The sequence below is a fragment of the Haemaphysalis longicornis genome, unplaced genomic scaffold (genome assembly GCF_048455015.1).
Source record: "Haemaphysalis longicornis isolate Haplotype H1 unplaced genomic scaffold, Haemaphysalis longicornis Haplotype H1 scaffold_5, whole genome shotgun sequence".
In the NCBI taxonomy this organism is placed as follows: domain Eukaryota; kingdom Metazoa; phylum Arthropoda; class Arachnida; order Ixodida; family Ixodidae; genus Haemaphysalis; species Haemaphysalis longicornis.
The window spans coordinates 159684409-159708008 of record NW_027526385.1 but is presented as its reverse complement, the minus strand read 5'-3'; the positions used below and the strand labels follow the sequence as shown (position 1 = coordinate 159708008).

Sequence of the window (23600 nt, the reverse complement as noted above, 5' to 3'; positions counted from 1 at the left end):
AGTATGACCAAATCTTTTATGACCGTTAGAAAGAAGGTTGCTTTAGTCAGCAAAGTGGAATAAAGCGTTTTAGTCCCACTAACTGGGTAAGACTGAATTATTTGCGGTCTATTAACACCCGGCATGCCCTAGAAACTTTTGCCGACTGTAAATCCTATTCGCTAACACTGTAACGAAAGCAGCAAGATATATATGAATATGTGACGTGGGGGAGGAGGTGAAGTGCTTGCCTGGACAGCCTCGGCAAGCGTGGTGGCGTCTTCCCCGTGGGGGACCGTGACAACCCCTCCCGGTCCCCCTCCGTTGGACACGTCAGCAGGCAAGGTGGGATCCAGCCCTAGGCGCTTCATCTGTACTGCCAGGTCAAACAGGTAGTCGTAGCACTCGCACCTACGGGCGAACATAACAAGATTCACCCCACCCTGTGAAGCTGCTACACCACTCAGCCCCAAATACCGTACTTACCCGATTCTAACGCACACTTTCTTTCCGGAAAAATAGGCCGAAAAATCACACGTGCGTTAGAATCGGATACGAAACCGAAACTGCCGAAACAGCGGAAATTTCGTCCCACCCATTGACATTGCCTACTCAAGATGGCACCAAAGCTCTTAGCAACGATTTTTCGGGCACAGGAAGCCTAGGCGCCTAGGCTTTTCTATCGGCATTCACACAAATCGTCAAATCGTTCCACTTGCGGGCTTGATAACAGCAGTGGCAGGAGCGGCAATGAAGGTGCACCGCTTCCACGAGTGGCTTACAAGTGGCGTTCAAAACGAGTGGTCGGCTGAAGCGTGCACCTATGGAGAAGCTCACCGGATGGGCGTGCGGGGCATGGGCCACGATCAAAACAATATAAAAAAATCCTTGATTTAAAAACAATATAAAACACGAAAACAAACAAAGGCTGCACCTGACTCAAGGGCAAGGAATTGGCTATATGCGGTGTTCAGCCATTAGGCCATCCTGACTCGGGAAGTTGCGGGTGTCCGTCCGAGCACAGCATGAAACAATGCAAATGGTTCAACCCATCCATTTGCCAAGCAATCGGTAATCAAAGAACAGCATAACAAACACTACTCACATGGTCTTGGCCCGTTGCCAGGAGTCCCCCCAGACGTAGACACCATGCCTACGGACCAGCACTGCACAGGTGTCTGGGTACCTCTCCATGGCCAATCGCATGCTCTCCTGCAAGAAAAGTGAAGGCTGGTATCTCAAACTGCCACCCATTTTTTTTCTACAGCAGCCGTCGGTGGTAACACAACATGCTCCACTGGAAAGCAAAACTTTGAAGGATTGCCGTGCTTTTTGCTCTACAAGTCTTGCCTTGTTTCTGAAATCAGGGGCAGTGCAACTAAAGCGCTATCCATGGAGGAGTTACAACTCGTACAAGATGTGAACTGGCAGTAGAATTTTTCAAAACGATGGCTAACATGTGGTGGGAGTTTTGCACTGGAATTACACTATACGATTGGCTCTGGCTGCGTTATAATTCGCAGGCGGCATGGTAGGCAGCTGAAAAAAACCATCTCATGAGACGTCTTAAGCGGTAAGCATCAGAACGATGCAGTGGCCACTACCACAGTCACAAACATAAAAGCAGAAATGTTAACAAGTGCAAACTGTAGTTTTCTGAAACACTGGAATATTATTGTAATAAATACTAAGCAATTAAAGACAGAAGTGAAAGCAGGCTCACAAAGACTAAATGATACAGAATGTATAAATTAAAGAACATGTTTGTTTCCTAGTGCATTACAGTCGAGTCACTTTTAACAATATCCAAGTGCCAAGGAGATCCCATCGTTTTAACAGCTAATTTTTATAAGCGGGTTGCAAATAAAAAAGGCAACACAGAACTTAAAACATTTTATTTGGACACAAACAAGGTTGTACAACTACTTATTTGCAGAAAAGAAGCCATAGTAGGTGGGCTTTGTTTGCTTCTCGCAAAGCACCTACAAGAGCACTTGTAGGTGCTTCACCTAGCTGAGCAAAAGGTCCTTGGCGACAACGAAGACCCTGAGGGACTGTATCATGCGTTGGGCTTCCTGCGAAGACGCTACCCGAGTAGGCTGCACAACCGCGTCGACAGAGTTGTCACTGTCACCACTGTCCGCAGCCTGTATCTGCGCAACGATCGCCTCTTCAGTGCGGCACTCGGACGTTTCCAAAACATCGTCCCTGACCTCCCTTCCGCGGAAAGATGGAGGCAGAGGCACCCAAAGCGGTGTGCACGTGACACAAAAACTGAATGTGCAAGATAACATTGCTAGCTCACGAGCGGGTGCGGGGACGATGCCAAAGCGGCAGCGCCGAGAGGAGGTTCGGAAGGCAAGCTGCTCGCCTCCTCCTCCGCTTCCTCGTAAGCCGCGCACTCAACTCATTTTCCAAGGGGTGGAAGAGATGAGGCGCATCGTGGCTCATGGTGCATACCGGTGGCCGGCGATAGCTCACATTGTTGATGCATGCTGTGACTGGATTCAAACGTTATATCCGATATTTATGCACTGGAGCATTGTAATAAGCAGTTTATTTTGCCATAGAATGCGCACAAAAGTGGACAGTGCCATAGCTGTCATCATTATATTTAATATGTTGTTATACATGGTATTGCTATCAGACTCGACTGTAGTAGGCATACAAGTAACCCTGGCATCACTTCCTTAGTTTGGACAGCATAGCAGCCAGCATTGCTGTTGACGTTGATGCTGTCTTGGCAAAACAATGTTTCTTGCGTGCTTTGTTAGAAATGGAACAAGGCTTAATATGCTGCTATCTGCTGAAATAGCAACGTATCCATCTAGACAGGGACACTGGAACGCAGCCTCGCTGTTTTAGTTCTTTAGTTCCCTCCAGCATCATATGACAGGGCACAAATTGTCCGCCGTTGCCATAAGTGCCTGTCTAAGTCTGGTTGGCAAAGCGCCTCTGAAGCTGTGGGACCATAGCACCTTGCCTGTGGCAACAGATCACTAGGGTTAGTTTTGTTAGACTACAACGGGCACACTAGTGTAGCCTCAGTGTAATACAGCCAATGCATACTGAATTACACTGGATGCACTAATGTGGCCCGTGTAGCAAAATATGCATCCATGCAGCCGGTGTAGGCAACAAAAGTAGCCCTACTGGTGCACTGCAACAGGCAAAGAAAAAAAAAAAAGAGGTATTGCACGTGCCAGTATCCTTCCACTTGTTTTCATTGCCAGCGAGATCCACACGCATATGGGTTTAAGCATGAAAAAAATGGAGGGGGTTAATTGATTAGTCCTTGCCCTTAATTACCGTTTTTGATGTTTTTTTTTGTATCCGCCCTTTTCAGTTTTTGTAGCTGATGTCTCACTGCAAAAGGGGTGATGAGATTACCGACAATTGCACACATGTTGGCACCACATTCAGGAGAGCATGCGCACATGTGTTTAGCACGCGACTGTTAGGCTTCTTTCACAGTACTAGAAACCACGCGCTCCCCTGTTCGCTCACTAGTAATACAGCAAAACCTCGTTACGGCAGACATTCACGGGACCTGGAAAACATGTCACTTGTAACCACGGTCTCTTGTATGCAATGTTGCAAACATGCAAAACATAAGAAAACCAACTAAACCGTTTTAGTTCAAATGTCTCTGATAACCACGTCTCTTGTAACAGCATTTCTTGTAACGAGGCTTTGCTGTAACTAGATAGTACTACAGTGTTTGTCGGAGGTTCTTAGGCCAAGCCAAAAATTCCCAGGCTGCAAAGAATCCAAAGCAGAGGCTTTGCTGCTGAGCCCAGTTGGATGTTGTGTCAGAAATGGTGAACGCATTTGTGTTTGCCCTGTCCGTGAAATATTTCATTTGCACTATAAGAGCCACTTCCGAACATTACACGGACAGGAAGGGGGGGGGGGGGAATAGTTTGTTGGACAGGTGAGATGATGAGGCAACACGTAAACAAAACTAACAAAAAAAAATCTCATGTATTTCTTAAAAGCTATTGCAACAACTGAGCTGATCTCTGACACTTACTGCACAAATTTTAAAGGATCTTTTCACTGACAGTAAATTCGAGCAGTTTGTTTGAGACTTCAGTACCAATGGGCAAGAAAGATAGGTTAAAACTGTTACTTGAGCCTTCTAAGCTGTCTACATTGATAGAGTGAAAGAGGAAATGCAACATTCAAGCCAGCATGATGATAACTGTTGTGCATGAGTGAGCAATGTTCGAATATAATTTATGTAGAAGGGAAAGTTGAAAAAAAGTTATGGCACAGTGCAAGGTTGAATGGGGGTCCCATTCCAAGGTATCAAATCTAGTGAAGAAAATCTTAATTGCTTCTAGGGAGTTACAGTCGAACACAGATATATCGAACATCTGTACATCGAATTATTATCTATATCGAACAGTCTGAGCATCCCCTTGGAAACATTATGCGAAAGTATACTGCTGTAGTAGGCGTGTATCGAACTCCTGATCGCAAGCACATTCAATAAATTGAAGTCTGCTCTTCTCCTGATGGTATGAATGTGATGATGATTATGACTTCTTGCGGGAGAGGCCGCGCCTGATGAGATGGATGGAAACGACTTTATTGATAGCCTGGAGATGAACGCTTCAGAACGGCGCGACGTGGGCCTCTACGCCATCCTGGTGGGGTCCTCTACCCGGCGTCAACTTTTGCTACTTCTGCGGTCCATTGCCCGCGAAGGCGCCTCCCCATTGGCGAAAGTCGTCAAGCTCCTCCCACTGCCGTGTGCGTCACGCATCATTGACCGAGGCACAAGTGATTCAGGCGTAAAAAAATCGCACGTGCAACGCCGATGCGCACGAATTGCGTGCAAAAATGCGACATCACAAAGTTCACAAAGCATCATGTGCTGCCAGGCAAGTGCCAATGGAACTTTCATAAACCAAATCTTTTGGAATAAAACACAGTTGTGTGTTGTCTTCATGGACATTTTACGGAACATGCCCTCTAAGCGGTCTGCTCAAGCATTTCACGCCACAGCACTCACCTTGAGGTCCCGTTCGAAGGGTGTGTTCTCGATGATGGGCACCACCAGCTCCTCATCGTAGCGGTAGCTCAGTCCCGACTGGCCCTTCTTGATTCCCTGCAACCATTCATGGGAGCAACCTTGAGCCACTCAGCAACATTGAAAGCCCGACCGTGCTCTTGAGCCACCTCAAGCGCTCGGAGGCAGTAACCACTCGTAACATCACATCGGAACCTGCACCACTACTTTACACGATTTCGAGACAATGCCAATTAAAATACTCCTCAGTTGAAAAGCGGCTGCGACTGCAATCAGCTGTCATTGTGCGTTGCAGAGTCTGCAACATAGTGCTTGGGAACGCAAGAAATATGTGATTAGAATAGGCACATTGAAAAAGAAAGGGAGTCACAATTTATAATTTTCCTTGCTGACAAAGTTAGGAGTCCACTATGTAATGCATGCCTTCAGCACTAACCTGCCAATTCTCCTACAATCTCCATGCACTATCAGCTCATGCAGTCATCACGCCACCTAGTTCTGTCCGACTTACCAACATACAAAATTAGCAAAATGAAACACCTCCCCGAAAGTAATTCACAGCCCAACATGTCCGAACTGTGCGACTGTTGAAGCTACGTAGTCACGGGTTGAGCCAACAATTCAAGGTTGCCTCTTATATTTTTTCTTTTAAAAAGATTTCGCCCACAACTTGTCCCGTCCTAAACAAAAAATTAAAGCCGTTCCACTCAATGTGCAAGCTGGTTGGAAGTGCAGAGCAGTGATTCACCATAATGGGTAGTTGCGCTGTTATCCCCTCACTGCTACCACCCAATGCTATTCAAATTTCCCGCCTTCGCATTGCTCGCGCCCCCCCCTGTCTGAAACTGCGCAGCGGGAGTTCTGGTTCTGTTCTTTTTGTGCTTGCTTTTCCTCCCACACATTCCGCCGTTGTACTGCCCCTTTTTTCCGCTTGCTATCATAAAGCCAACCCAACGAGCGTTCCTAACTAAATGAATGGGGGGGGATGCCGGTTAATTACGTATATTTTTCCTCAAATGTGCCCACAGTTTTCTTTGCGCTAAACAACGCGGAGATGCATGACAAGCGCCAGTGGTTCATGAGCTTTGAATGCTTATGACTATATAAACGGAGGCTTTCAAAGCCACGACGACAGAATGCCGTGTGGCTCTACGTGGGTCCAGCGAGTGAGCTACGATGACAAGGCGAGCCCCTGAAGTGCTCTGCACTTAATAATCTCAGCCGCAGACATGGGTCAGCCTCCCACCTTGATCATCTCCTGGTGGGTGATGCGGAACTCCGGACCTGGGTACAGTAGTGTTGCAAGAACTGCTGCCTTGGAATGGGTGTGGATCACTGCACCAGCCCCTGCAAAGGCGGGACAATATAGAAAGTTTAGACCAGCACTTGCTGAGTAAGGCTCTGCCAAGAACATTAGTGGCAACCGCCCGACAGAACCTCTTCACTCACAAAGCCTACCTCCAGCAAGTGTACTTCACCCACACAAAAGTCAAACCTAGCTTAATCATTGAGCAAGTTTTCACTTTCGTGTAAGTGCAGCCCTCTTTGCTTAGGCTTTTCTTTTTGACAACAACAAAACTCCACTGAGTTGCAACAAGCTGCCACCAGCCGGCAAGCTTGTGGTAGTGCACTGTTGAGATTTGCGGTGTGTGTTTGGGATAGTTGGTAGGTCGCAACCAAGCAAAAGTTGCACCGCAAAAGTTCACAAGACAGCATGAGAGTGCGAAGAATGAAACAGATGCAGTTAAACCTTTCTATGCAGCCGAACCTTATTGTGAACACTGATACAGCAAAATTACTGAACATGACGAAGAAAATTTGAAATTAATTTGGCATACTTGCCAACCTGATTCGTAAAATTCATAAAACCCGCAGACCCGCGGGCACTGCACCTTAATTTTTTTTTTTTTAAGTTTAAGAAGGTTTATGTTCTGGGACAAGTGTCCTCACGTTTTCACAACCATAACTGAACACCGCCAGTATTGAACAGTAATGATCCACTACTGCACTGGCCAGGAGGAACAAATTCTGACATGTAGGCTTTCAAAAACACATGGTAGTACTGTCGCGGCTTTGAGCCCGTTATTCCACTGCAAAGCAACTATCACTGTCGTACCACAGGTCGTGCTGCATCGGACGCAGCTGTCATACAAAGAGTGATGAGAACACGCAAACCCAATTGGCCCATGAACAACCTGCTATAAACAGGCTTGCCAAGATGGCAGCGAGTACTTGATACTGAGGCGTGGCCCATCCAGAGAAGACAGTGGATGATGACGATAACAAGAGCACGTACAGCCTTCTTGGGCACCCGGCGCAAGGTACCACAGTGTTGTTTTAATACATGTTCCCGCTTTTTTTCTTTTTTCGAAAATCCGTAAAATTTCAGGCAAGATTCGCAAAATCTTAAGATGTGTCTAAATTCAGACATTTTACAAAAAATTCGGAAGAGTTGGCTGGTATGGGTTGGTTATGCTGAACATCAATGAGCCTTGCATCATTTGTAAAGAAATGGTATCTATAATGAATTAATTTTACCGCATGGCCAAAAACTAATATACAGTGTAGACTATTTATAACGTAACCGCTTATAGTGCGGGACCGGGTATAACGCGGGTTTTTGCGACCACCGGTTTGCCTCCCATAGAACTCAATGCATAAGCATACCGCTTAAGATGCGGTTGGCCGAAGCTCAATACCGTTTATAGTGCGGTTTTTCGGCGGGTCTGCTGATCGACCGGCACAGCTGAGGCATCGTTTTAGGGTAGCAAAAGAAAAAAGAAAGGATGAAATCGGCCATCTAACGCAGCGTGCACCCCTTGCCCTCCTCTAACGTAGACACCCAAAGAAAAAAAATAGGCACCCTTTAGTTCGTGCGCACCTGATAACCACAACTGACCTTGCTTGATGCATCTCGGAAGATAGCGACAGTCTCCCCATCCGCGCGAGGCAAGTTGATTTTATTAATCGTGAACCGCATGGCCCGTTTTCGCGCACGAATCGTCCACATCAGCGTTGCGCATGAGGTTTTTTTTTTTTTTTTTTTTTTCGTGCTCGTGTCGACGATTCCGCGCTCGCGGTGGCTTCTTCGCGTGGCAGTGGGAGGAGCCTGACGACTTGCACCAATGGAGAGACGCGCACCTAATGGCGGGAGATTCGAAGCGCTCCGAGCCGGCTAGCCGCGCCAGAGATGTTTAGGCTTACCACCGCGGTATTTTTTGATGGGCGCTTTCACAAGCAGCGTGGATGGCAGTTTATATTCCACTTTTTGCCCACATTATTAGCTCCTTTCTTGCATGAGCATCTTCGCTTGCGCCCCGTGCGGCATTTTAGCGAGCGGTTAGAAACGGTCGCTGGAACTTACTGGAACTGCCTGCACCGCTTCACGGCCAGTGCCGACGCCATGTTGCAGCCTTTTACCGCGCCGCCCACACCACGCCAGTTGTATCCGCGCTGGCGTGCACTGCACGTTTTCGCGATATCAAATCTACCACGCGGTTCACGCTTTAGAACGTTGTTGCTGATAAGCCACCGCTCTTTCCCTTTCCGAACATTCGAGCCGCGCGAAGCCGAAGATTTCCGTTGCCCTGATAAGCAGACGCCTTCGGCGTCGTGAACACAAGGTGGGGTAAAAAAAAAAAAAATCCCGCTGGCGATCTTATCACGTCTTGCGGCATCTGTTCATAGACGCTAAAAATGCAGCCATGGTCTCAAAACAAACACAACGGAAGTTAAAGCCGCGCTCGCCGTTTGTGAGACTGCGCTTTTGCCCTGCAGCAGCGGCTGATGTTAAAAATAAAACGAAATATAGACCGTGCCTTCGTTTTTAAGTGCTGTGCGTTTCAGTGATGATAAATATAGGTTGACTTGAGAGATAGGTGGCGATGTGGTTGAATTCGCGCGTGTTTTGGTTATAGTGCGGTACCGCTTATAGTGCGGATTTTTGCGGCTCCCGCGACATACGTTATAAGCGGTCTGCACTGTTACAAGCAAGTGCGCAAAATCGGAACAGTTTTGAAGAACTGTTCCCTTAACTGAATATTGGCCTCACACTTTGTTGATTGCTCTTAGAATACAGTTAAACCTCGATGTAACGAAGTCGGTAAAATTCGTAATTTACTTCGTTACATTGAAATTTTGCTACATAGAAATTCGCGGTTATAATGAAGTGTTCATCCCGTGAAGCGTTTCCTGAAAAAGAAAACGTGGCGCGCAAACACGGCCGGCGCACTGTTTGTTTCTATCGGTGCTTAATCGTCTACGCGGGCATCAGCGTGATCCTCATGGAGCGTTTTCTTCCCGCAAAAACGCGCCCCGCAAGCCACAGGCGCGCTGACGCAGCCGCGGAGACCACCCGCGCGATGCGGGTAGCTCCAGCGACCGATTCTAACCGCTCGCTGAAACGCAACTCGAGGGGTAAACGAGAGGGGTATTCGAGAAAAAAAGCGGATAACGTGGGCGAAATTTTCACTGTAAAACGTCATACACGCCGCTTACGAGAGCGCCCATCAAATATCCTTCGCGGCGGCCTTATCGTCTAGCCAGCCAGCATCCCCGAGCGCTTCGAAGCTCCCGCCGTAGGGTGCGCGCCTCCCCATTGGCGAAACCATGGCGAAACTGGCCAGGCTCCTCCCACCGCTGCGCGCAGCGCGAGTCACTTCCCGCCGCCGGCACGCAATCGCGGACGCCGGTGTGAAAAAAAAACGCGCGTGCAAGGCTCATACAGATTCACAAATGCTTGCTGGGACGACGAAACCCAACAAGCATGAGCGAACTTGAACGAAGTGCAAAGCGGCGGCTTGCGGCGGCGGCGGCAACGCCAGTGGCGATTAGGCTTACCACCGCGGAGGATATTTGATGGGCGCTTTCGTAAGCGGCGCGTGTCACGTTTTACAATGAAAATTTCGCCCACGTTATCCGCTTTTTTTCTCGCACGCCCCTCTCATATGCCCCTCGAGTTGCGTTTCAGCGAGAGGTTAGAAGCGGTCGCTGCAGCTACCCGCATCGCGCGGGTGGTCTCCGCGGCTGCGTCAGCGCGCCTGTGGCTTGCGGGGCGCGTTTTGCGTTTTTGCAGGGAGAAAACGCTGCGTGCGGTTCACGCTGATGCCGATTAAGTCGTAGACGATTAGGCTCCGACAGAAACAGTGCGCCAGCCGTGTATGCACGCCACGCAGTTTGTAGGCAAGGGACTTAATCAAAGACTCCGTGGCTGGCTGCATCCGCGGCATTGGGCGACCCGTGTCGCCGTTCGCGTTTTATTGGGACCCCATTTCGGCGCTTGCGTCTCCCAAAATCTACTTCTACAACTTAAATATCGTGCCTCGTTCTCCATGAAACTTCGTTACATTGAAATTCCGGCAAACGGGACTTCGTTACACAGAGGGTGAAAATACATGGTGTGCATACACTTGAAGTTACAAAAAATTCAGTGGTTCGTTACATCGAGGGTTTCGTTACATTGAAGTTCGTTACATCGAGGTTTAACTGTATGCAGGAATACTTGTTTTCCACTGCAGGTGCAACATGGGGGTGTGGGTAATATGCAAGGGTGGGCTACATGTACAAAAATGAAGCACCTACTTGTAATGTATGACAAGGTTTAAAATAGTGCCCTTTACTTCCATTCCATTACGCATGAAAGCAGCATGCTGTGTGCTGGGCTCAACTTCTCTTGTACCTCTAGTAACTTAGGTGCCTGCTTGCATAATGAATGTCGGGTGTAACGAATGACTTCTCCCACCCCAAGTGATTTTCAGTATATAGCGAGGCCTCCGAGTATGTTTGTGTCATTCCCCTCCGCATTACTTGTCCCTACAACCGGCGTTCATGCTATGAAAATCAGTACCTACTCAAATAGACCTCAACTTCTCAAAAATTTACCTCTCCCCGTTTTTTGGTGCCATTCTGTCACGCTGCACTACGATGTTCACCCAACTATGGTCATCCACCAGCACAGAGTTCCTAAGTATACACCAGTTGCAAAACACCGCTTCAGAATCCGGGCCATGCGAGCATCTCTGCTTCCTTGTTGAGGAAGAGGGGAAAGTACAATGGCACGGCGCCTAGCTACACACAAACACCGAACTTTGACAAACGTTCACTCAGCAACACAACTCAATAAAATGAAGCTTGCTTTTCGAATTTGCAAACACTACATGAGGCAATGATTATGAGTCCATGTTTTCTTCCCTTCATGACTCCCGGCAGCAGCCAAAGCTCTTGGGTACCACTCCAACTCGCTGTCAACAGATGGCATTCCATTCAACTTGCCCCGTGCTTGCACCTGTACAGCCCCAGTGCAGGTGAAGCAACCACGATCCTGTGGAGCCTATGGGGAGTTTCGCAACTGGTGTATGCTGAGCAAGTCTAAGTGCAGGGTGGAGGTGGCACCCCCCAGGGCTCACCCCTCAGTGCGTAGGCGTTCATGAAGAGGGGCGTGCACTCGCTCTTGCGCAGCTTCTTGTGCGGGGGAGGCCCCGCCAGGAAGCGCTCCTCCAGGTCCTGCACGAACAGGTCCTCGGGCGCTATGCGCTCCTTCTGCACCCCCGAGGGGGCAATGTAGATCTCAGACCTGCAAGGAGACAACAGGAGAGGATGCGATAAACAGGGTGGGTGGGTGGGTGAGGTGCAGATGGCGAGAACAACGCCACATAGTATTCTACTTCCAGGAACACCAAGTCAATTGCTCCTAACAATGATGAAAGAGCATAGGGTTGTGCTCCTCCTGCTTGCAAATGACTTCGCCTAAAGATAGCATCTAATACGCAGCATGCAAGTGTGCTTCAGAAAGGTTGATTGTTGACCCTAAAGCTTGACGTTGGTCGCTTGAGAAAACAACATTTACCGCTTTGAAAACAGTGCGGAAAACATGAATAATGTAGGAGACAACCACGACCAATGAAATTTCAGAAATTTACTTCTCCCTGCCTTTTACATTATAACGCCATGCTCCTTCAGCCACAAATGCCACACTGCGATCAACCTGCAGTATGATGCTGAGTCGTTTATGATGATTTACCAGTGCTATGATGACTAACTCAGGCGGCAACACAATAACCACACGTTCATATCTGTGCTTGTGGTTGTCTTCTACTTTGTCCAAGTTTTCTTGCACTGTTTTTCAAGCAATAATTGACTGTTGGACCAGTTGGAGAAGCGCTACCAAGAATAAGAGCGCCAAAATCTCGACACATGGGTGTTTTTGATTTTCGCCTCCATCAGAAAAGCAGCCATCACGGCCGGGATAAAACCCTCATCCTTGAACTCAGCAGCACACGCCTTAGCCACTGAGCCACTGTGGCAGATAAGTGCACTACAACTCGTCTATAGTTCATATCACAAGCTAGCTGCAGCACTGTGGAGGCTACATTGTTGTCCCCCTCAGGGCGCCTAACTCACCACGAAGGAAGCGACAAAAGGCGCCGGGGTCTTGCAGTGCCACTTGCCGAGAGGGGAGAAGGGAGTGCCCTTTCAGGACCCCCTTCACGGCGGATTAGGCGCCCTCAGTGGGCGCACTATTGATAACAATGTAGCCTCCACAGTGCTGCAGCTAGCTTGTGATATGAACTATAGGTGCTTCCGCAGTGCAGCTACACAGCTGTTTGCTCTGTAGGAAACTAGATCGGCCCAACGGGCTGTAGAAAGAAGAACGCTACGGGTCACGCTTAGCGATAAAACATAACTGTGTAGATTAACGAACAGACTTGTGTTGAAGATGTTCCAGTTCAAGCCATTAAGTGGAGAAAATAAATGGACTAGGCCAGGACACGACACGCACATGACAGATGAAATGCAAGGTCTCGAAAAATCTGAGATGGGCAAAGAGGGAGGTCAACGGTCACTGACCCGTGCCGAATGCTGACCCCACCGCCCGTGCCCGTGACCCATCCGAGGTCGTAGAACTGCCGGCATAGCTCGGGGATCAGGTTGCGGGGGTGCTCCTGCACAGAAAAAAAATACACATTACGCAAAACATGAGGAAACGAGGGCAACAATCTCTGTCCGTGCAATATACCAAGGATGTCGCTGTAAGATGGCTGTAACGCACACACCCTCCACAAATGACCCCTAAATTCCCATAAACCCTTACACTGTTGGTACTCCTACCCTCGCATTCATGGCGCAATTCTCAATGAACACCGGTCTTGCACAAATAGTGCAGAGCTGTGAGTCTGCTTCTCTCGCCGGCCAATGCTCTGTGTCGAGAACCTTTCCGGTTGAACAGCATTTAGCTCAGATTGAAACATGAGCACACATGCCTACACCCTCAGAAACACATGTCCAGCTTCTGGTCTTAAACCACCACAGAATCCCGCTCTCAAAATGGGCCTAGTCTTTCCTTCCGAACAAGGCATTCCTCCTCCTCCTCCTCTCCAACATACCGAATAGAATACATACATAGAATACATACAAATAGAAATACATATTTTTTTTCTTTTACGTTAAATAACTAGTCTTTAGTAATACACCTGAATCCAGCCAAGCAAGAAAGCATGTTGTGTTATGTTGCAACAAACCATAAAATAACACAATAAAAATTGAAATTTCACATCATTAGGCAAAATTGACGCCAGGGCCCGTTTGCCCGCACGCATAAGTTCCCGATTAAGTTCCCACTTATGAATAAGGCGCCAATAAGTTGAAGTCGGCCATGGCAAATAAGTCGGTTGCCAGAAAACCCGACAACGCTACCTTAACCGAGCGTTTGTATCCGTTTCGGGCAAACGAATTATTACCTAGACAGCGCTAAAGTCTTAGTTGAGAACTTATTCCCACACTTATCGCGGTTGGGCAAACGGGCCCAGCAGTAGAAATGTGGTGAAGTGTCAATTTCGAAGTGCATTCCAGTATACAAGCGATGCCATCCAACAAACACTCAAGGGCCACCTATGTGATTTTGTAAACCCATAAGTCTGTTTAACAGCAAGCGTGTTTAGCAAATCATAATTCTTCGCGCTCGCAGTCAAAAATACCAAGAAATTGCCGATCAAGCGCACCTGAGAGCGGGCCTAGTTGCGACTGCCTAGCAGTTAGCAAAACCAAGAACATGCCTGGCGCTCGTGTGTGCATGCCTCACGACGACCGCCCAGCGTCCCCTGCGTATGTTTGTCAAGCCAAGCATACCCACTTAGAGAGATTGGCCAAGATTGGCAAAAAAAAAAATTCCAGCGTTTGCCATAATTGTGGCAACACTCGCTCGGAACGAGAAAGACACGTCATAGCGTACATCCTTCCAAGGTGATGTCCAATGATTATCACTTCCAAAAAAATGAAAGAAGCTCATACTTATAGCAACAATCACGGAGTAAAGGTCATTGCGGCAGCAAAGAAGCAAATTGGCTGAAATCGTGGACTTAACCTTCATGATGGTTGTAAAGGTTGCGTACAGCTTCGCTACTCTTAAGTTTTGCGCGTTAGTGTGACCTTCATTCATTCTTTCTTTATTTTCCTTAGTAGCACGCGGCTGATTGCCTAAACTATTACTGATGGGTGGCACCACCAGCCACTTTGTTGTTTGTTTTGCTCCTTATTTTGCAATGTTATCAGAAAAGAAAATTGGTGACGCTGGAATCAGCGTGCGAGATACTGCAAAATGCCGCCTCCAATCCCACTTGTTTAAAATGCACTTCAGGAGACCTCTGACCGGTTGATTGATTGTAGGGTTTAACGCGCCGACGCAACGCAGGCGATGAGGCGCGCCGTAGTGGAGGGCTCCGGATTAATTTTGACCACCTGGGGATCTTTAACGTGCGCCGAAACCTCGTACACACAGGCGTTTTTGCTTTTTGCCTCCATCAGAAAAGCGGCTGCCGCGGCCAGGAATCAAACCCTCTGACAGGTCATGTAAAGGGCAAAGAACATTGTCCTTTATCCTTTTACATCATTATCCTTGAATTCGCAAATGCAAGAATGGTTTGCGAGTCTGTCCAGCCAATTTGCATGTTTCTTATCCTCATCCAATCAAGGCGCATTTAAAAGCGACTATCCCCTTGCGACATGCCCCTCGCGAACATTGGCGGATACAGAGGGGGGGTCCGGATGTCCTGACCCCCCCCCTCAATTTGGGAATTTGTACCCCCTAGAAGATGACCCCTGAGGTAGTAGAAAAAGTCTAGTTGAATATTTTTTTTTCTATTTCTTGTATTTGCGGTTTGAAATATTTCAGTGAATAAAAAGACTACTATCTTCATCCTGCTTTTTATCATCATCATCATCATCACTGGTAGAAGATGACTCCCCCCTCAGAAAAAACCTGGATCCGCCCCTGCTCGCGAACTTGGTTGACGTCAACTACGACACCACACTGCCCACAAGGTGGAATCTAGAAGACTGCAAGTGTGTTTACCCTATACAAATGAACATGTACAAGCAAAAAGGGTATGTGTTCACCACAAACTACGATGAGATGAGTGTTTCGAAGACTACGATAGAACCTTGCTGCAAATCAGCACGACATAATTGCGGTAATTCATGAGGTGGTCAAAATTCCCGCGTTTTCAAAGCATGTCTTGCAGCGCTCTTATACAGTTGCCGCACTGCACATCCCCGATGCCTCTCCAAGGATCAAAGAACAAATCAGCGCTTATAGTGATACCAGCGAGCCACAAATGTGCATGCATCAGCAATGGTGCTCCGATAAGCTGGGACGGAAAGATAAATGTTGCAGCGGCCGCCTGCTCTGTACGTTCCAAGCAGCCTCACCGCTCATGCCGTTCTTATCTCGACATATCTAACTCGCCGAGCAAGAAACGCAATCACCGGCGATTCCTCCTCGGCGTCGCACAAAATGCGTACCGTCCTAGCAATGAAGCTGCGCGCGAAAGCGTACGTACAGTGCGAATCGATGTAGCTTCTATTGGTGACTTCGGTGCGCAAAAGCGTCGACAAGAGGCCGTTAACTAATAGCTGTAAGCCCATGCCAAGCGCTCCGCCACACTCCTTATCTCACGGAGTTACTCCGGTGCCCAAGTTGACCCCCGCTGTAGCGCCCGCGCGGGCGACAAAACGCACGCGCGCCAAACATTACCTTTTCGGGCACATCTTCGGGAGCTTCGGATGGCATGACAGCTATTACTGGTATTGTAGCGGCGAACTATAAAAGTTTCACTACGTAAACAAGCGCGTACTCGCGCAACAATGCGAGACTTCGCCGCACTCGCGCCCGTGCGATCGCGTATTGTCAGCTGTTCGCGGTGCGGATTTTCGCGAGCCGCATCGCCGCACTTCATGATGCTGATAGCAGCAAAAGGTTTTGCAGATGTGGCGCCCTGGAGAAGGACGGGAGAGATCATAGACTTAATATGATGGCATACGTGCGTACGAATTTTAATGAGCGACGACAATCAGTGGTGTTTTCACCTCCGATACCTCCGACGACTGTTTTCTGCTGAAAGAACTGCGCGCGTTTTTTTTTATTTATTACTGCACTCTTTATGACTGCACTTTACAACACTACCGACAGAAAAATGGTAAAACAGTGATTTTAAAAGGAGATTTGCTAAAAGTTCTTTTTCTGAAGTTAATATACAGTCCCGTGATAGAGACCCGTAACGAAGATTCCACACTGTGGCGGCACATGCATTGATATGCATCGTCTGCTAACGGCGGAAATGCCTCGCGCAACGATTTACTTCCGCTGGCGCGGGCAATTCAAACATCGTTGTGGTCGACATCGGTTCGCGTGGCGCACGCGCCTTCAAAGCTCGCTCGCCGCGGCGATGCTCCCCTTTTACAGCAGCAAAAGAGCGTTTTCTACGAGTCCTAGCAAACCTTGGCTCGTGATTCACTCGGAACAAAAAATCTTGGAGGGAAATTAGCGCATCAAATAAAATCGCATTGAGTTAGAATTCCTTGCAGAGCTGCCAAAAATCTCCATCAGTACCCATCCTCTCTTTTAAAGACGATAGTATTTCTTGGGCTGCTTAAAGGAGCCATGAAGAGAAAATAGAACTTCATTTAATTTGAAAGAACTAGGATTCAGCATCTCACTCAGCTCCATTACAGCCACAAAAGATGTTTTTTTAATGAAAAAAAAAAAAAGCAGGAAGTATTTAAAAACTTTCAAGTTTTGCGCCACAGTGACATGTTACGAGCAAGAATGACATCATACGGGCCAACAATAAAACAATTTTCAGTGCGTTAACTGCACGTCAGCATTCAAGTGATGCGGTCAAGTGGAACTATAGAGGCCCCATTGCAGACGTCCAGTCATGTGTCGTCGCGACAGGTCAGTTAGGCGGCCGCCAATCGCACAAACAAGGTTCCGTGACGTCATAGAAAAGTTGCGGGAAATTGGCTAGGGGGTTGCGACTGCTTCACACGTTTTCTTTAATGTCTCCGTTATTTTCCCGAAGATTACGATGATATTAGTATCATTGTTATTGGGACTAAGCAGTCTTTCTAATAAACCCAACTTGTATTTTGTCTTCATGGCTCCTTCAAACGCAGAAATTTTGGTCTGTCTGTCCGTATGTCTGTCTGTGACTCGATTCAGCCAGCCGGCCAAAGTGAAACAGATTCTGCGCAATAGCGGCTACAGCCAAATCTAAACATCTGAGTCCGGTGGCAATGTTCATACTTGTCAACATTCTTGAACAAGAACAAGCCATTACGCAAATATGTGGCCGAAAATCAATACATGAGTGCTATTTGCAGTGTCCCTTTATTAAAAAAATTATGGATGCTTGGTTTTTGCGATAGCAAATAAAATACTACAAAAAAATTATTCCGTCGCTTCCATTTTGTCCGCGCCACTATAACTTCTGGTGGCATCTTAAAGGAGCACTGACACCAATTTTCGGCGTTAATATTATTGCACAGTTCGCTTCCTTCACTCAACAGAATACCCTGACTGAAATATGAGCGGCCTGCGACGCGAAGAACATAGTTCAATTGCATCGCATTTATCGCGCCGACGGAGCAGCGCGCGGAGCGGCATTCAGCAAATTGACATCAGCGTGACATCACTCCAGGAGAGGAAAAAGAAGTGACGCGACAGCGCTCGCCAAAAACTCGTGACGTCACTTCACGCGCGCGGCCCCACGAGCGGCGAGCGGGCGCAACACCCTCTCAAGCGGGCGCCGGTGACATCCGCACAAAGCGGTGAGGTCAAACCGGGAGGCTGTCATATGCGCCGTTCGGGATGAAAGCGCGGGAATTTGAAACAAACGATTTTCAGGCCGTTCAATTTAATTAACTATCGCGCGCTGAAGTATTTGAAGTGCTGTTTCAGGTTCGCCAGACCATTAAGCATCGATAAAAGCAATAAAAGTGTAACATAAAATTTTCGTGTCAGTGCTCCTTTAAGAAACCAAATGGCAACAGTAACGAAAGGTTCCACTAGATAGGTTCCACGTTCTGCTTGGAACGCACATGGAGTAGGGCAACGTGGTTTATAAACGTTGAAGTACGGTACCTGGATTCATGTGCGTCTCCGCCGTGTGGCAGCGCTGGCTAGAGCACAGCACGGGCCTGATTTTAGGGCCCGAGCCCGGCCCGAGCCCGCTTTGTGAAGCCCGAGCCCGACCCGGGCCCGTAACACCGAGCCCGGGCCCGGCCCGGGCACGGCCCGGGCCCGGGCATTCATAAGTGAGCCTAGCCCGGGCCCGGCCCGGGCCCGTTGACTCAAACCCAGGCCCGGCCCGGGCCCGTCGACTCAAGCCCAGACCCGGCCCGGGCCCGTCAACTCAAGCCCACGCCCAGCCCGGGCACGGTCTTTTTTTTTTTTGAGCCTACGGAGGGCCCGCATGTGTGTGACCAGGCCTGGTCTTCGACGTTGAAGAAAATTAGTTTATTACATTTGGTCGAGTGTCTTCGTAGCGGGAAATCAGACGGAGAATCTGTCTGTACAAGCACGCCCTGAATTGTAACGAAAAAAAAGGTTTAAAAGTACACATGGTTTAGCTCACAGTGTGACTCACACCGTCTGCAGTTCACGCCACATGGGTGTAATAATAGCTTGTATTCTTACACGAAAGACACCATCACCTTTGATGACCAGACTCTCGGCAACTTCATGTGGTTGTTTCGGTCACAAGTTGGTATTAATGAAATTTCTTGCTCTCCATTTGAATCGACGAGTATGTGCGTGCGTTGAAATATTTTCCCTGGAGTGGTTGTTAAGCGGTGGTGCTTCTCTAGCACGCGAGTTTGATTTCCAGCCACGGCAGCGGCATTTAGATTGGTTCGACATCTAAAACACACGTGCACAGCTCCAGGCTGGCTTAATTAATTCCTTCCCCTCTAGGGCATTCCTTGTAACCGTATCTTTGATATGTTATACACCAAAAATATAAAATCTTGATGCAGTACATGAAATGTCATTAAAGTTACAGTATAGTGACTATCAGCCCTAGCAAAACACGTTTTTAAAACAATGTGTACAACTAACACCAAGAAGCGCGTAAAAGTATACTCCGAATATTCAATTTTATGCTGTTTTCTACACTTCACGTCGGAACTATTAACAGCCGGGCCTATGAATTCAAGCCCGAGTGCGGCCCGGGCCCGTGGCGTCGAGCCCGAGCCCGGCCCGGGCCCGCGGCACTGAGCCCGGACCCGGCCCGGGCCCGCCGATAATCGACTTCGGGCTGCCCGGCCCGGCCCGCGGGCCGGGTCGGGCCCGGGCTTTCGGGCCGGCCCGGGCCCGTGCAGTGCTCTAGCGCTGGCATCGAGGCACCCGACTTGCAGTAGTGGAAGGCGGTAAATTTAAATTGACTCGATCAAACCTCTAGCGTGTTATCTTGGGAAGAACAAGACGGGAGAGGAACAGCACGAGAGGTGAGCGGGAAAGAGAAGGGAGGCATTTACTTGGCAGGAGCACCAGTCGACTGTTGTCTTCCGCCAATATTTGCAACAAAAGGAGCAGATATGCGGCCATTTCTTTTCCTCCACGTCTCTTGTATTTGCACTACACTAAGCCATCATCACTGTTCTGTTATGTTCTTTTTACATATTGCTATAGATTTTGCCAGGGGAACAAAGGTGTCAACTTGAAAAAAACTTGTTCTGTAGAGCTGCCTGGTTGATCTTTTGTAATTACAGTTCTAAATACAGCGAACAATGTTAAAACAACAACAACCAATGCCGCCATTACACGTTCACCACTCAATTGCCCTGTTATGCTTTCTACATAAATATATTCATAGTACAGTTGAACCTCGTTATAAGAGACATGGATGTAAGAGACAAATGGGTATAAGAGACACTATTCACCCACATGGTTGGCTGCCCTATCTTTCCCATTAAATTGACCTCTTTTATAACAGACATCGGATGTAGAAGATTGGTTATAAGGGACAGGTGATCCTGGAACTTTAATCAATAATCTCCCTTGTAACAGACATTTTAACTTCAGATGCAGAGCCACCGGTCACTAATTGCAGTTGCTTCCATTCTGGAAACACAGGTGGATGAGAAACGCCTGCAGTCACTATTTATTATAATTTCAGCAAACACAAAGTGGTTCAGTCAGCTATGAAATGACAATGAGAAGCCCTGCCAATGGAAATGCATCTTACAGAAGTGGTTGAAGCTTACTGCCATCCATTGGAGCGCGATTGCACATGCGGGCTCTCCCACTCACGTAGCTCCCAATCAAGAAGCATCGCAAATGTTGAGTCCTGCAAGCATAATGAATAGCCTGAGCACACAGCGGAAGAAGCTGTGCACCCTGGCTATTCATCAGGCTTGTGAACTCAACATCTACGATTCATCTTCCACAAACAGTGAAAGAAGAAAAAGCTTGTAGAATCGGTTGTAAAAAACAGTGTAAGTACAGTCATGAAGCAAAGAAAGATTCAGAACTGTTTCATAAATTCTGGGGGCCAAACATAAATTAGAATGCATCTTTTGAAACATACTGTAGCGTTATTTTGAGCTTGTTTTAGTCATACGGTGCCCACATTGAACCTAGGGTCTGATTAGTAAGTGAAAACATGGTTCCCTGCTTATAAGAGACATCTCATATAAGAGACAGAAACTGCTCCCCGGTACGTGTCTCTTATAAAGGGGTTCAACTGTACCAGGCTTTCTTCACTACCCCTAACAACACCATTGTGCGTGTCCACACGCTTACACAATTACCATAACTTCACTCGCACCAACTGAAAAATAAAGCCATTCAACTCATCAGCACTTCCTAAGGCCATATCATTGTGGAACAATCTTCCCAATTGTATGACTGTATCAGTTCTATCACTGATCCAGCTTCAATTTGCGAACATGTGTGCAACCATTGTCTATAGCACTAATATCACTTTTTTCTCAGTGATGTTTGCGCAGCTCTGCAAACTTGCCTACATTCACACTCGTTTTTGTTGAAGTATACCTGCACTGCTCTCGCATTTTTTAGTAGCCTTTGTATGTGTGGCGATATATATTCTTAGTGTATATGTGCGTGTATTATACACCTAGGCCTTTCGATTTTGTTTCTTAAATGCCCCTGATGTACCTATAAGTTTTTTTGTTTTCCCAGTTTTCTGTATATCGGCAAGTGTTTCCGTTATTTTTTATTTTGTGTGCAAGCTGATACACCTGGTTTTGTCGCTTCTATTCCAGTTATCATTCTGTATTACTTTCTGTGTACTTTCGTTGTTGTTGATCACCACCCTGTTATTATTTTGTTTGGGCCCCCTTTACTCAATGCTCCCTTTGAGCCTGTACGGTATCATAAATAAATAAATAAACAAATTGAAAAATAAATAAATAAATAAATAAATAAATAGGTCTCCCCATTTGTGCCTCTAGAAGGTTGTCTATAGATGGGCCTAGATTTTGCATTAGAGCAGCTTTAACATTACAAGGGCTTATTACAGAACTTGCGCTTTTTCAAGAAACAGAGCCCGTAGATGCATGCCAAAATTTCGCTCCATGGAACTTGCAATGTTTGACAGTGTTATTTTGAACCAACCGCCATGTACGAATGTGCGCAATTGGCATTGGTAGCATGCTTCCTATGTAGCAGTGATTTATCCCTCTGCAATATATACATCAATCCATATGCTGTGCACTTTGTCCCACTCTTACCAAGTTGTCTTGAACACTTACTATAACTAGCAGCCATGGCAAATAAAAAAGTTTAAACGACAGTCCTTGCCTTCAAAATATGCATTTGCAGTGCTTGTCAAGTGAGGTACGTATATGCTTATGGTACCTTTTTTCTTTTCTATAACAGGCTCATTTCCTCCCACAGCAAATAAACATTCCCGCATCCAGCATACCCAGATGTCCTTTTATGGAATCTTGTAGATAATGTTAAAAGGTCGCAGAACACCTTATGAAAGGCATGTAAAATCAACCCATAAACCCAAAGTAGAGCCTGAACAAGGGAAACACCACGTGGCAATGGGCTCCACACAGCCACATAGACAGAATCAGCGCTTCATAAAGTGCAAAATGTACATGGACGGCACCTTCTAAGTTATTAAGAGGCTCCAAACATTGACTAATGAACATTTTGAACCTGCCGCCGCTGCGACTGCACTATAACTAAACATCAGGTATGCGCAGCTGAAGTGACCACGTGTGTTTAATGTGACGGGCCTTTCTTAGCCTTTTTATTTGCCCGTGTTGAACAGTTCTGAGAATTTCACAGGCAGTCCAGAACTGCTATCGCAACAACAATTCTATCCGAAAAAAAAAAAAAAAAATGCCATGGCAGCTTTGAAGCAGTTCTGGGCAGTATGAAATGGCAAACAAAAGACACCGCCTGTGCCGTTAGGAGTGCTTTTTTTATTCCTCGACAAGCTGCAATGCTGAACTGACCCCCCCTTCTAGTAATCTAATCTTAAAGGGGCAATGGAAACAAAATAAAAGTTCTGGGCCACCACCAAGAGAAATGACTGAGCGATTTTAATGGCGGAGTCTACGTAGTTACTTTGATTGTGTCACTTGAAAGTGGCGCCCAGTTAACACACTAATAACTGTGTTCTTACTAGCCCATATTACACCATTCCTCCCCATATTCCGTCACTTTAGTGTGAAATTGAAAAGTTTTTCAACATTTCTCGCAGTTTTTTTGGTTAGGGGGGGATATTTTTGTTATTTTTTATACTGGGTGCTTCAGATTTGCACATGAAGTGTATTTTAGCATTCTGAGCAAAAACATGCAGCCAGTTTTCATCTATCTGGTGTAAAATCAGAGTTATGCAGCATGTGATGCTGTTCCGTTTCGGGCAATTTTTTCATTATCTACCTATGATATACTCGAATACTTTTTGTCTATTTGTGCTCTAAAAGGACCAGGGAGGGCAACTATACTACACAAGTAACTTTAGCATTGTTTCTGCAAACACTGTAAACCTATCGGGTCATCAATTGCCAATGTTTTCATACAACGGACGCCATAAAATCTTGCGCTAGCAAAATTATTGTGGATTTATTGCACTGTTCAGTTCATAAGCTTTCAAATGCAGCAAGAATGATGCAAATCTAACCAGTACATCCCAAGATATTGTTCCCGACAGTTAAAAGCTCTTACGGAAAAAATTGTTTCTGAGTAAATAAGGCACAAGTTTGGAAAGATGGGCAAAAATGGTCAATTAGGTGACTTCAAATCGTTACACCTCTGTAAATACTTATAGTA

General features: G+C 47.0%; 1 protein-coding gene across 1 annotated transcript in view; it reads right to left on the bottom strand.

The window, feature by feature from the left end:
• Window positions 1–229: 229 nt before the first annotated feature.
• Window positions 230–23600, bottom strand: part of LOC144138798 (uncharacterized) — a gene marked incomplete at its 3' end in the record, with an annotated part of 34379 nt that continues 11008 nt past the window's right edge. The window contains 6 exon segments of the mRNA XM_077671268.1: window positions 230–390; window positions 1085–1191; window positions 5000–5095; window positions 6264–6364; window positions 11422–11588; window positions 12863–12957. Coding sequence (XP_077527394.1) covers window positions 230–390; window positions 1085–1191; window positions 5000–5095; window positions 6264–6364; window positions 11422–11588; window positions 12863–12957 — 727 coding nt within the window.